At 46.9% G+C, this 13,924-nt stretch overlaps 1 protein-coding gene across 1 annotated transcript; it reads right to left on the reverse strand.

Annotated features, from left to right (window-relative positions):
- MAU2 (MAU2 sister chromatid cohesion factor) lies at positions 1–13,923 on the reverse strand (the record flags this gene model as incomplete). The annotated part of the gene is made up of 19 exons (XM_010725006.2): positions 1–2,854; positions 3,955–4,082; positions 5,454–5,544; positions 6,113–6,224; positions 6,662–6,739; positions 6,974–7,023; positions 7,385–7,468; positions 7,744–7,809; positions 8,249–8,326; positions 9,286–9,389; positions 9,698–9,788; positions 10,245–10,391; positions 10,532–10,687; positions 11,098–11,125; positions 11,625–11,719; positions 12,772–12,867; positions 13,381–13,446; positions 13,633–13,650; positions 13,723–13,923. Coding segments are annotated over 19 exons (1,764 nt in total), but the record flags the coding sequence as incomplete, so codon positions are not given.
- Position 13,924: the final 1 nt, after the last annotated feature.

Here is a 13,924-nt window from a genome sequence, read left to right on the forward strand (position 1 = left end):
TAGAAGTTCATAAAAGACTTCGTGTTTGCTTTTATAGAGAATTAAATGATCGGACAAGAAAGATTAGAAATACATCGTTCAAATGGAGTCAGACAGACCGAGCAATTAACAGAACGTTGTTTGTAAACTGTAAACTTCTGGTTTTCTGTTCAGCTTTACATCCGCATCCAAAAATTAGGAAGAACTTCAGTCTCGAGGTCCTTGTTTTAATCTCTGCTACATACAAAAGATACTGAAAAGCAAAAACTATTAAATAATTTAATATACAAGCGTAGTTAAAAAGCACTGTACATTGTAACAAATGTACACTTGAATTTCAGAGATAGAAAATCACCGAGCTATTTCCAAATTTACACGACTTTTGATAGTGTGTGATGGGGAAAGGCCGAGGGCAGCTCTGCGGGGCAGCACCTCAGCTCAACCTCTGCACCTGAGTTCCATTCTGCACGAAGCAAAGCACGGGCGAAGCCGTTGTGTCACAGACTGGGATCCCACCTCCTTCCTCCTGCCACGACAAATTCAGCCTCCGCACGCAGGCAGCGCTTCTGCTGAGAACCCGAGCGTGCTGACATCGGATGCGAGCAGGCGGCCGCTCCCTCCGGGCCTCCGTTCCCTCCTGAGAACATCAGCAGGGATTTGAGCTGTGAGCAGTTGGGTTGGCGATGAGGAGCCAGAAATCGCAGTCCTCAGCGACGCAGCTCCCCGAGGAAGGTGAGGGCAGGAGATGCGGCTCCTGTGTGGCACCAGGGGACCTTTTCTGCTGCAAAATCTCTTCTTGACTTCAGCCTGAACCACAGCTCTCTACAGTTGGGGTAATTTTTTAAATATTGCCTTATAGAAGCAGCACTTTTCTGGCCGACTTTTAAAGCCACTTATTGCAGTTGCCATGGGCGTCTATCGGGTAAGCAACAGCCTCAGACTGGGTGGCAGGGTGAAAACAAAGTTTGTATCATCTGAGTGGGACTAAAGCACGTGAGTGCTGACTTGCACAGCTGCAGCCGTTCCTCACACCTCACAGGAGCTGAACTTCAGGCAGCTGGCAGACAGGAACACTCCATCCCAACCAACAGCATGGTGAGCAGCAGCAGCTTCCATCTGCACGGACCCTCCCTGTGGCTGATATCTCCCTGCAGCTCACAAACCTCACAGCCTTCCTTCTTTTTGGAGTTCTTAGGGAATAAAACAGCCTTCAAAATAGCACTGAACTTCCTTCTGCAACCCCAATAATACTCTCCTTACAGCGATACTGAGGACGTGTTTTGCCTACTGGAGATTTGACAAAGCCTAAAACACACACGGCTTCTGCAGGAGCAACTGTCTGAAAGCAGGATCTGAATCTGCCCTGCATGTCCAGTAGGATGAGCATAAAACCCCACGGAGGGGATGAGGATGTGTCCCTTTTATGTCATTCAGTGGTTAAAACCAAAGGGTTTGAATTACAAAACGTGTCTGTGTTTGCTGTTGCTTGATAGGGGGAAGGGTTTTCCAAAAGGAGGACCAATAGAGGCAGGGTTCAGTCTTCCTTGAGGGGTCAAACACTTTCTCTCTGCAAAAAAGCACAGACCTACCAAAGGAACTCAGCTCACAGATTCCTTTCCCCTTCCCTTTTTCAACTGGGTGATAAATATGCAGAGCTACCAGGAGAGGAAAAAAAAACCAAACTACCTTTATTTGACCCTTGGAAGCCTGTAAGGTTACACTGCACTGCAGCAGCCTGGCTCCATGGGATTGACAACTTCTGTACCGTTTCCTACAGAAGCAATTTGGGCCATGCTTGTCCTGCTTCAGGACAGCTGCAGAGGCACGGGGAGACAGGAGCTCAAAAAAGGGAGATAAAACAGAGAGGCTAACACAGAAATACTTTCTGGCTAAGTGCAACCCTCTTGCTTCTATGGGAACTGGCTTCAACCACCTCGCCGAGCTGAACCCTCACTGCAATCATTGGTAGAAATTGTTAAGGCACAGACACTGCCTTGCCTTGGTGAGGCTGCAGGATGCTAAAAGCTGGGCCAAAATGAGAAGAAATCTCCTCCTCTGGTACAAATCGCTACAAAACAGCAGAGATGGAGAGAGCTGCAGTTCTGGTTCTGCCTCACCAGCAGTGCAGGGACACGGAAGGGAGACCCTCGTGGGGACAGTGGTGGCACAGACTGTCACACACTGACAGCCCCAGGCTGTGGGATCTGCAACTCTGCTCACACACCCACATCCCACCGCCCTCAGCACTGCAAGGCGACTCGCAGAAGATGAGAACATCACCTCAGAAGCTAAATGTAGAACTTTAGGGCACCCTACAACCAGTCAGGATTGAATCCCGTTGTTCCCAGGAGTGGAAGGGCACAGAAGATATTAAAACTGGCATGCATTGTAACTCAGGGAAGGTTTGAGCATTTAGAATACAACTGGTATTCCAAACTGTGCAAGTCCTCTCAACTCTCTGTGACAAAAACCAAGTCTAACAGCTTAAGGAACGAGCGTCCTTTGGACTAAACCTTACTTCTCAGTAAGAGGAAAACAGATTAAAACCAGTAGGTATATACACTCTAGCTGTATATTCACACACGTTATGTAAAAGTAGCTCAAAATGCCCTTCTCACTTTGCAAGTCTATGAAATGTATGTTGTCTTTATGCAGTTTCCTACAAGGCCCTCGCTAGAAGAGGAATTTGCTGCCTTTTCTTTGAAGAAAAGATTTTGCAATGAGTTTTTCTCTCTTTTTTTTTTGCTTTTGTTTTGTTTGTTTGTTTGTTTCTTATTAAACACACTGTCCTGATTGTTTTTCACAGGAGACTGGCCAGGCTGGTGGTGGGTCCGTTCTGTGCCTGGAACTGTACGGGAGGTGGTCCGTCTGTCCACTGCAAGATAACAAACAGCATGAAAATCCTCCAGCCACGACCTGGGAAGGGGAGGAGCAGCAGCAAGGCCAGAGGAAAGAGCTGCCCACACACACTGAGATCATTACTGATTTCATGACAAGCTGAGCAGCAGGCTTGACTCTGTCACACACATGGAGCAGGGGATCTGTGACTTGCACGAATGACAGACCTCAATTTAGATGCTTCTGAGCCCATTCTACACTGCAGTGCAGTGTTTCCGGAGTGAACAAAGCCTCTGGTTCTCACCCGTTTCATGCTTCCCTCTCAGATTTATCAAAATCTCCTGAACTAGGCAGATTTCGTGGTTTTTAATCCTCTTCCACCTCCACATTTTTAATCTAGCATGGATTACGCATAAGCCAGCAATGGCAACCAAAGTCAGCAGAGCCTGGAGCTCGGGGGGACAGGCTGTGGGCATCACCAACATGGGCTGCACGGCACACGTGGGTCTCACGATCCCTCTGCAGCCAAAGCAATCAGCTGCTTCCTGGCAAGCCTTTTTTTCCTCCCACAAAGGGAACGTTGGGAAAAGATGTCAGGTTTCCCTGCACCCGAAATTCACATTTGGCCATTATTTCGGCCTAAAAGAAAGGATCGTCTTTCACCCTTGCTGAATTCCAGCAAGGAATTCATACCTCAATTCTCTCATAAGAGAGCACTTTGGTATTATTAAACAATGTTAAAAGTGAGAAGTCCATAACAGGAACCCCTTGAGGTAGCAGCTATACAGACATCAAACGTCATTAACTGGACATTCAGATTTATAGATAAGGTGAAAACCCCCAAATACTAAAATTATATCAATAGAATCCATTCTTATAGCAGTACTCAAAGCATTCCCCAGAAGAAGGGGATCTAAACATTAAAATGAAACCTGAGTATACATTAATTTTCTTTCAAAAGTAACAGCTGTCACCAAAACGAAGTGGCTACCTGCTACAAAAGGCATTAAAAGAAAGTTCTGGAGTGCCAATAAAACCACTGTAGGAAACGAAGACCTCAAAGGGATACCAAAGGAAAGCAAAGCATGTTGTCCTGCCTTCAAGAGCGCTCATAACCAGAAGGTGAAGATTGCTTACCGTGATTAAATTGTGTTCTGGAAGACTGCATGCTTCAATGTGGTCCTGGAGGAGCTGCTGTGAGAAGTTCTGATGCATCTGTGCTGCCTCGTGTGCATCCATTGCATTTCCACAGGCTTTGTTCAGGTCTGAAAGACAAGAGCTTCATTTGCTCACTGAGAACCACTGTTCATACTTTCATCTGACATGATTCTTCCCTTACAGTAAGGGATGAATGATTTAAACTGCCCACATATCAAGGCCACCCCACTCAGAACAGGCAGGGCCACGTGAAGAACCCGAAGCCCCTCCTCACTCCAACAGGCCTGGCAGCACACACTGCAGGATTTGATGTCAGTTCAGCTTCCAATCATTAAAATAACACGATGCTAATTGGACAAGGAGGAAAGCACCTCCTCACCCAGCAGAGCCCTGTGCTGCAGGCACTCACTCTATGATGTGGCACCATCTAGTGGGAACCAGGGCTCACCAGTCTGTCACCACGCTTTGGCAGCACACAGCAGCAGTTGAGTTATTTTCCCCCACCTCGTTCCCCTTTGCTTTCAGGCCCTCACAGCCTGCTGCTCTGCCCATCCCCAACGCAGATCCTACTGCCTTGTTTCCTGTGAGGTTTGCTCAGCCGGATTGCAGACTGGTAACACACCAAGCGTTGCAATGTTAGCTAACAGGGATCAGCAGCATAGAGGTGAGGGCTGAGACACACAGCTCCTGTTGGTGAACAAGTGCTGGCATTCCACTGCTCCTGATGGAGCACCTCTTCTTCAAAAGAGAACCCATCAGTTCCACGGGAAAGCTCTTAGAGAAACCAAAGCAGAATGGGAATGGTGCCTCCGTGACAGGAGCAGCAACGGCTGAACAAGGGGCAGCCTTTCATCTACAGCAGACTCATCATTATTACTGGCATGTTTTTATGTCAGCCACCACTTGGAAACGAATGAGAGAAGTTATTTCAATGGCCTAAAAGCAGTTTTGCAGCAAAGGCAGTAGCAAAGCAGAACGTAAGCCTGGCCCGGTGTTTGGTTTACAGCACCATGCTTACAGCAAACACGACAGCTTAACAGAAACTGAAAGTGTGGGGTGAGTTCTTGAAAAAGGGGCAGAGTTACTGCTTTATTTTCTGGTGAAAGCAAATCAATTGCAGCATTAACGCTGACAGTCTGCCAAGAAGCCAGTCAATATTTGAACAAAGCATCCTGGGGCCCATGTAAGTCAGATTAAACAATATTTATGTATGAGTGATACAGCAGTCTCCTGTATTTATTAAGGCCCCCACGTAGAAGCAAAGCTTAATAAAATGTTTACTCCAGCGAGAGCTGCAGTCAGAGCAAAGCCCTGCAACAACAGCACGGATGCTGCATGGCTGTGACCTGGAGCCCTTCCCATGCAGTCACAGCATTCTGCACAGCCAGGCACTCAGTCTGCACGATGAGCATCCCCATACTGACCCCAGTGAGCAGCAATGGTTCTTTGCCACTTTTAAGCACGTTTTCCTCACTTACCTCTCAGCAGAGCTGAAGACCACAGCTGCACAGACATATCTGGGATCTTGCTTGCAAGCTGCATGGCTGGCACTACCATATTATTACTTTCCTGGTGAAGAGTAGACAGCAACATCAAAGATGTATTTTTTTCCCCTTGCAAATATGTAATATATCGAAAAGATGCTGAATATGAGACAGAAATTTTGCCTAATTTAATTGCCAGCTAGCAAGCTGAAATGCTTAATGGGACAATAACCCAAACATATCATCTAAAGCTGTCTGGAATTTTGCTGTGTCCTAGGAATTATGGTGTCTGTACTGTGCAAGATAATAGAAATATTTCACACATTCTGGCATATGATGAGAATTCAGAAGAGCTCGCACCCACAATTCCTTCCAAACAATCCCACTGCATGACGTTACTCGTCCTTAATTCTGCTCTTTTGTTTCCCCTGAGTGATTTCAGGCACTGCAGAAACACATCTCTACAACAGGACTCAAACTCTACTGCTCTGTTAGAGTGTTGCTCAGCGTGCACAAATGGTGCAGTGCCCTGCCAGCTCTCAGTGGGGCTCCTCCATACAAACACTCCTAAACACAACTTGAGGAAACGCCCCAATTTGCTCTGGCAAATCAACAGTCAAACACACGCTAGCAGCAGACACATGAAGGCTTACCCTGTGATTCCCTAACACGTAGAATATATGGCCCAGGAGCACCAGGGAACATGCTGTTAATCGATTCAAATCTTCTGCATTTGACATTTTCAGCGTCTCTCGCAAAAACCTCCTGCCAACACAGAGCACAACGCGAAGCATTTAACCAAAATCTGCTTTCCCTGATGTTTTTAAGAAATGTCATTAAGAACCCAACGAATCCCATCAGCAAATATGAGCACCCAGGAATAAACGCGTGCCGCAGGTGATTTAAAAGCACAAAACGCTTCATTCCCAAACCTCACCTCTCATTTAACAAGGAGGATTTTAACACATCCCCCCTTTGAAAAGCCTTTCCTTCAGATGGGCCTCTGCAGAACGCTACGCAAGTGTTACTCAGAGCAAAAGAAATGTAAAACAGTCTTTGCCTCAAGCGAAACAGAAGGTTGGCTAAACCCACAGGGAACCCAGGAGGTTGGAAAGCAAAGCCTCTGAGTTTTCATGCTGAGCTTAAATCCTGAGCTGGTTTTTCCTTCTCCCCACCTTCCAGGTGCAGCGCTTTGTACTCACTTTGCCTCGTTGTATCTTCCTTGGAAGAAGGAGAACAGACCTCGGATATAGAAAGCTGCTGCTCGAAGGCAGTGGGAGCTACAAACAAAGCAGAATGTTGACATTGAGGGACTGCAGTGACAAACAGCAGAGGCACATGGTGAGGGATGTCCCCCATAACCAAACCTCTGCACAAAACATTACGTTTAACACACAGTCAGAGCTTCTACCTTGAAAAGAAGAGGATTATTCTGTTTTCTCTGAATAAAGCCTGACACAAAACCAGTATTACCATCATCAGTGCAACGTCAGCACAGTTTCTGGAACTCTCACCTCACAGGAAAATTGTGGTCTGGATTTATCCTTTCCAACAAGCTGTAAAGCTACAAAGTGAGAGGGGAAAAAAGATAATCAGTGCTTCTGCCATACACAGCTGATGGTACAGAAAACAAGGATCTGACACAAGGTGCACATCACATCAAAACATTCAAGTCGCTGCAAACACACAGAAAATGTCCATTCTGGTCCTGGAATCGAGTTTTATACAAAAGGTGACCTTTGAAACTTCATAAAAGTTACTATAAACTGTTAATGCTTCCTCAGAAAATCCTTAGCAGTCATTTAACTGAACTGCTCCAGATCCAAATGCTGTCTCAGATTCGTTAATTAGTCCAAACCAGTGATGAACCACGCAAAAAAGGGCAACTGTAGCAGAGCTGCAGGCAGGGTGCAGTGAGTGCTCACCTCCTGGTGCCGGTTGCCTTCCCTGATGTACACACTGGCCAGGTTTGTCACAATGAATGCCCACAGCTCCTGGTGTGTAGTGAGCTAAAACAAAGCACACCGACAGCACAAGTCAAAATACTTCAGCACCCAACCCAGAATTAGTTCAACCCATCTTTAATCTACACAAAAAGAAAGAAACTGCTCAGATTTGATGTCTGTTTTTATGCTACAAATTCTCCTGACCCGAACTCTGTTCAGCAGAGGAAAATCTGAACTAATGCAACTAATACAGACAAGTCTTTAGACTTTCAGCCTCACCCATCTGGTGCCCCACACAACCACAAGCCCAGCGAATACTGTGAGAAGAAAAACCTTACCCTCAGTGCTGTAGTAAACTGTGCTTCTGCATTGTCCATGCAATTAACAGAAATGCAGTAGAGCCCCTGTAGAAGACACGATGTTGGTAAGGTAACAGCACGTTGTTCCAAGCCCAGAATGCCAAGAAGGCAAGCATGCACAGGAATCAGCACATTTGGCTGAAAAAAAGGCTCTTAATTTCTTACAACTTTCAAATAGCAATGCTACTTATATTTGTCCTCAGGCCCAGTTCCCACAGCACGGTCTCAAAAAAGCACAGTGCATATCCTGTGTATTTACACTGTGTACCAGTTGTCGTGGCACAGGACACTTTAAAAGGGGATTTTAGATTCTGACAGCAGAGCTGGCTGTGAGTCCCCACAGCAGGACAGGCAAACAGCAAAGTAAACCCCATTGCTCAGCAGGAAATTCTGCTGTCTGCATCACTGTGACCTCATCAGTGGTGACTGTTCAACGCAGAGTCCTCAAAGAGTCCCAAGTTTACCTCTCATCACAGACACTTACTAACAGAGTGTGCAGCTGGGCAGCGTGATTAGAAAACAGCCTGGGAGACTGCTGGCAGAGCTGGCAGACTTGTGAGATCTGTTAGGAAAAAAAAAAAACAATCTATTTCAGATGTTTTCCTCTGTTTTGATGTATGCCCTCTATCCTCCTCACTGCACCACACGCAGCACTCAGTAAGTGACCACTTCCAGGACCCAGTGCTGCTCTTCAGTGATGGCAGAGCCAGCTGTGCTTGGGCTGAGGATGTGCTGCTCTGTGCACGCTCCTCCCACACTCACACACACACAGGAACTGGTTTGGAATGATCTGCTTTGCTGCAGCTCTGCCATATGGTGGCACCACCTGCAAACAAATACCAGATCTGCTGGGAAATGCTCAGATTCTGTGCTGACCCACAACAAAAAAGCTGGAATCAAACTCTTCCAAAGGGAATGTGCCTGTGAGGAGCAGCGAGAGCTCAGCACTACTCTTTTAGCTGATTTTCCCCCAAACACATTCACGTGAAGGCTGACAACAGAGGCTGAGATGATGCAGCAGTGTATCCTATACGTAAGGGGCAGACAGGAATTAAAAATGCTTGGGAGAACAGAAAAAAAGTGCCGTGTACTCTTGCATTAGAGAACTCTGTCCCCCTCCTTTTTTCTCCCTGAATTATTTAAGAGGAAGAAAGGACAGAAAGTCGGAGAGCCTTAAAGACAGAGAAGAATAAGGACAGGAACATTATGAGGAAGTGAAAGGGGAAGAGTTAAGAGCTGCCCTCAGCCATGAATGGAGGGAAAAGACACCAGACCAGGAAGAAGGGACCACTTCCTGCCACTGCTCAGTACCTGTCAACCCCACCAGCAACTCCAAAGTGTTGGTAAATGAAACAAATTAAGAGGTGGTTAATTCCCAAGTGCCATCAGGTCTGACGGCGTTTGTTAGCTTAGCACTGCTGGAACCCCCATCTGAGCCCAAGAATCCTTCCTGAAACACAATTTTACAAGTTATTACTGCACACATCCCCAGCTAAGGAAATGGTTGAAGCCTGTGTTTACCTCCTGCAACGCTGTGGCTTTGTGTCCTGTGACAAGCCGACACATGATAATGTGTTCCAACAAAATAACTTGGAAAGATGACAAGATAGGACTGCAGTCCAACACTGAAGAGGGAACAAAGGGAATCTGGTAAGTTTAGTTAAGGCAATATGAACACCCACGGCACACAGACCCTCCTGCACCCAGCCAGCTTCCTAGTGCAGGTGGCTCAGCAAGAGCTTTTTGTGCAAATTCAAATTTCTGCATTCAGAAAATCAAAGTAACCACCCAGCACAGTTCTTAGATGCAGCAGGAACAGACAGAAAGGCCGTCCCAGTGAGCTGGAAAAGTCCATTGGTTTCTTTTTAAATTTATATTAGCAACAAGTAATGGAATCTCGCAGCATCAGCCAAATTCTCATCCTTATACTTACTTTTTAGCTTCTCTAGCTGCATGAGTGCTTTGTCTGTGTACTTCTGAGCCTTCTCCAGGTATCCTGCTTGCATGGAATGCATCACTGTCACCTGCCAGAGGACACAGGAAAGATTACAAAACATCTCCTTTGCAGAGGAAAGGTCTGAGCATTCACACAACGCTCAGGCACTCATCATTTTAAGCTAAGGTTTTATATCAATTAAGAACAGAATCACATGTAAGAAGTGGGGCAATCATTTCAGGAACGCGAAGTCAAGATCGCTCTTCTGTTGATAAAAATAAGCCAACATAGAATCAAACCTCCCCCTAGAACTATCTGGCTTATTAACGAAGCTTTATTCCAGTTCCCAGATTTCTCACACAGTCTTTTCAAACACTGACGTCACTGCAAGCAATTTTCTCACAGATGCTGTGTCAGAATCAAACTGTCAGCACAATGTAAAGCAGCATGTGGTTTGCAGAATCAATCACTGCTGGTTTTCGACCGCTTTTAAGCAATTCCTCATTAGTCAGCAATATGCACTAAGTAAAAAAGAGCTGCTCACCAAGTAGACAAGCACACACATGTGTTCCTTGGGCAGCCAGTGAAAGAGATCCGCAGGGTTGCTGGGCAGAATCTCATCATCATGTAGCGTGGAGATGGTCTGAATGCACTGCTGAAGCTGCTTCAGGCACGGCTTCACACTCTTCACCTGCACAAGATGATGCACTTCAGCCACAGCGCCGCATCCCAGTCACCTGGACACTCGCTCAGCTGAGAAAACTTGCCAAGCAACAAATAATCCACACTCATGAACTCAAGTTAGGCCCAGCTCTTGCAGTCTGCACGCACCTGCCCGGCATCCAGGTAATGTGTGACCTGCAGGACTAAGAAGAACACACGCAACGACTCCTTCTGGATGGGGTTTCCTTGCCAATTTTCAACTATCTGCCCACACAGGGTAAGGAGAGGGTGCACCTCCTGCAGCTTCCGTTCCATCAGAAGGAGCTGTAATTCAAGATACAAATCAATTTTGTGCCTGGCAGTTCAGATGCTCAAAGACCAAAGTTACGCTGATCCATTATTTCAAATAAAACTAGACCCAAAGGCCTCTATTTGCAAAAGCAGCAACCTTGGAACAGTTGTTTCATCCTTAATTCCAAGGGTTCCGATGACAATTCACAGTTAAAAACCACATATTTGTCATCATTTAGAACAGGAAGCAGAGGAACCCATTCACAAGAATGCCACAAGAAGACTTGAGGTTTATTCTGGGCCCATTTAATTCTGTGCTCACATGAACAGAATATACAGAGCATGGATAATACCTTAAAATAACCAACTGATGTTCAGATAAGTTGCATTCTCCTCTAGCTTGCACCACACTAGTTAAAAATTTAGAAGTGCATCCAACTCACCATTCCCTTGCTTAGCAGAAACAGTGCTCTGAAATGAAACAAAATAAGGTCATAATCCAAAGGAAACACAAAATACCCCCCCATAAAGCACATTTAAAAGCTAGATGGTGAGGTCCGATCCCAACACCAGGAACCACAAACCCAACCTCTCAGCTTTGTGCCCAAGCCTCAGACCATCCCAGCTGCAATAGCTGCTAAGGTCAAAGCAAGGCTAACGGAAAATCTTTTGCTGATAAAGACAATAAACAAAGTTCAGTATGGAAAACAACAACAACAAAAAGCCAGATGTCTTAGCAGACACCGTTGATTTTTCACAGGAAAAATTAAAGAGCTGAACAAACTCTCAGATCTAAGAGAGCACTCAGAAATATTGGTTTGCCTGTAAAACCCAGGTGGCAATCAGAGGCCACATCTCTAATTTACTTACAGATAGAGCAGAAGAGGAGAACTTAGTAGAAATGTCCAAATAAGAGCAACCCAAAATATTATTTGAGAGAAGGAAAAAAGCAAAGCTGTGTGGAACTCACCTGGTATACTCTGACCCCACCACCCGGGCATACTCTGCTCCCACTCCCAAAAGGTCACATGCAGATACCAGATCTTTTTCAAGAGTATGTAGTTGCTGAAATGAAAAAAGGCCAAAAAAAGGTCAGCGTTCCTTAATGAGTCTAATAATCCCTTTTTTTTTTTTCTTTCTTTTTAATGTAATTACTTCTGTGTTTTACACGTGATAACTGCTAAACTGACACATTAATTACTTTGTCTCGTTCCGGACTCATTTTCCAGGAGCACTTTGCATTCTCCAGAAAAAGCCTGTAACATTTCAGAAGGAATTTCTCAGCCAGGTTTCATACCCCGAAGTTGATATAATTTACTGAGAGTACGTGCAGAGCAGACAGGATCAATTCAGACATAACCAACCTCAGACAGTTACACGAGGAGTGCTCCCCAGCAGGAGGAGCAGAGGAATTCTGCAATGCATGATTCAGGTGATGAGGAAAGGATGGCACAGCCTGCAGAGCACCCCTCCCTCCCTCCAATCTCCCAAATTTCAGATGTTTTCCAGACTCAGGTAAAGAGCCACACAAGTGCAGAAGAACACGCACCGAGGCAGTGAGACACACAGACCCTTGTGGTCAAGCAAAAGCCAGAAAGGAAATACCACACAGAAAAGAAATCAGCAAAGAATGTCAAGCTCCAAGAAAGGATCCTATTCAGTGGGAGGCACCGAGAAAAAAACATTTAAGCTTCTTGTGAGTACTCAGGCATTAACTCATTGCAAAGCAAACATTTGTCCTCTAATCGATAGGAAAGGCTCTGCACAGTTCACTGTTCCCAAACTACATAAAGGAGCTCAGCAGTTCCTTTTCAAGGAAGTTGGTCTGCTTGTTTAAGGAAGGGGAGAAACCCAAGTACAGGTGACTTAAGACAGTCAAAGAGAAACTTACTAGCCAGCCCTCTTCAACAGAGTACCTCAAAAGAGCAATAAAGTCCCTCAAATCTGTCTCTCCACTGATACTGATGACTGGAAAAAATAAAGAACCGTAACATCTGTGTTATGTGAAGGACCTCACAAAGAGGTGTCCAAGATCTTTCACGTAACACAGTTTTCCAGCCATTTTTACAGCCACGGTGCTACACGGTACTCCCAATTAGCAACAGAACGTCACTCACTGCAAGTTGGAAAAGCAGCCTACAGTGCCAGTATGGAGTCTGCTGTGAGATCTGGATGGCCTTGCGTAACAGAGGCTTCGCTGTGTCCACCGAGTTCTGAAACAGAAACACACACCCAAGTCAAAACAAGAGCCAGGTCCTGAGCACTGTCTGACCTTCTGAACAAGATGCGTTCCGTGCTGATCCTCAACCAAAGCCTCACAAGTCAGGAAATTTAAAATAGGAAAAGCAACCCAGGTAAGCTTTTAACATGCAAGACCACACAACAGTAAGTCTGCTCAAAGGCATCAGCTATTTAGCTTCTTTGATGACTGTTCCAATATTCCCAGCACTGTCTCCGGCCCTCTGAGCACCTCGTGTCACAAAGGATCCACGGCTTTCCCGAGCTGAGGGCACAGAAGCCGATGCAGTATTCCAGGTGGGGCCACACGAGGGCAGAGCAGAGGGGCACAACAACCCCTCCCTCGTCCCGCTGCCACTTCTCCATCGATCGGGCCAGGATACAGCCGGCAAACCCCTTCGATAACAGCCGCACCCCGCACGGAGAGCAAAGCCAGCAGCGGCAGCAGACGGAGCCCCGTGCGCCTCCAGCAGCATCGCAGCACTCACCTCCTGGCAGTACAGCTCGGACAGCAGGCTGGCTGCCTCGAACTTCACGTCCTCAAACTGCGGGATCTGACAACACCCGAGTTAAGTAAAAACTCAAAGCGGCACCGCCGCGGCACCCCCGATCCTTACTGTAACGCACGCCTTAAGAAAGCAGCCCGCAGCCGCACGGGGACGTTAAAGAACTCGGGACTCGCTCCCCGTCCCAGCGCCGGGCCTCAGCTGGGACGACTTCGGGCGGGCACCAAAGGATACCTGCTGCGAGATCAGCCACTGCAAGAGAACACGGCGGTCAGCTCAGCGCCCAGCGCCCCGCAGCGCCCCGCCCCCGCGCCCCCCGCTCACCGCTTTCTCCAGGTGCCCCCGGGCCTGCTCCCCGTTCCGGGTGTGGTGGTAGAGCACGGAGCCGAGCTGGAGGTGCGTGCGGGCCTCCATGCGGGCCGGGGGCTTGCGGGGCAGCACGGCCTGCAGGCAGTGCACGCACAGCCGGACCTTGGGCGGGCTGGAGGTGCGGAAGTGCTCGGCCAGGCCCAGCAGCGCCAGGTAC

The sequence above is a fragment of the Meleagris gallopavo genome, chromosome 30 (genome assembly GCF_000146605.3).
Source record: "Meleagris gallopavo isolate NT-WF06-2002-E0010 breed Aviagen turkey brand Nicholas breeding stock chromosome 30, Turkey_5.1, whole genome shotgun sequence".
Lineage (NCBI taxonomy): Eukaryota > Metazoa > Chordata > Aves > Galliformes > Phasianidae > Meleagris > Meleagris gallopavo.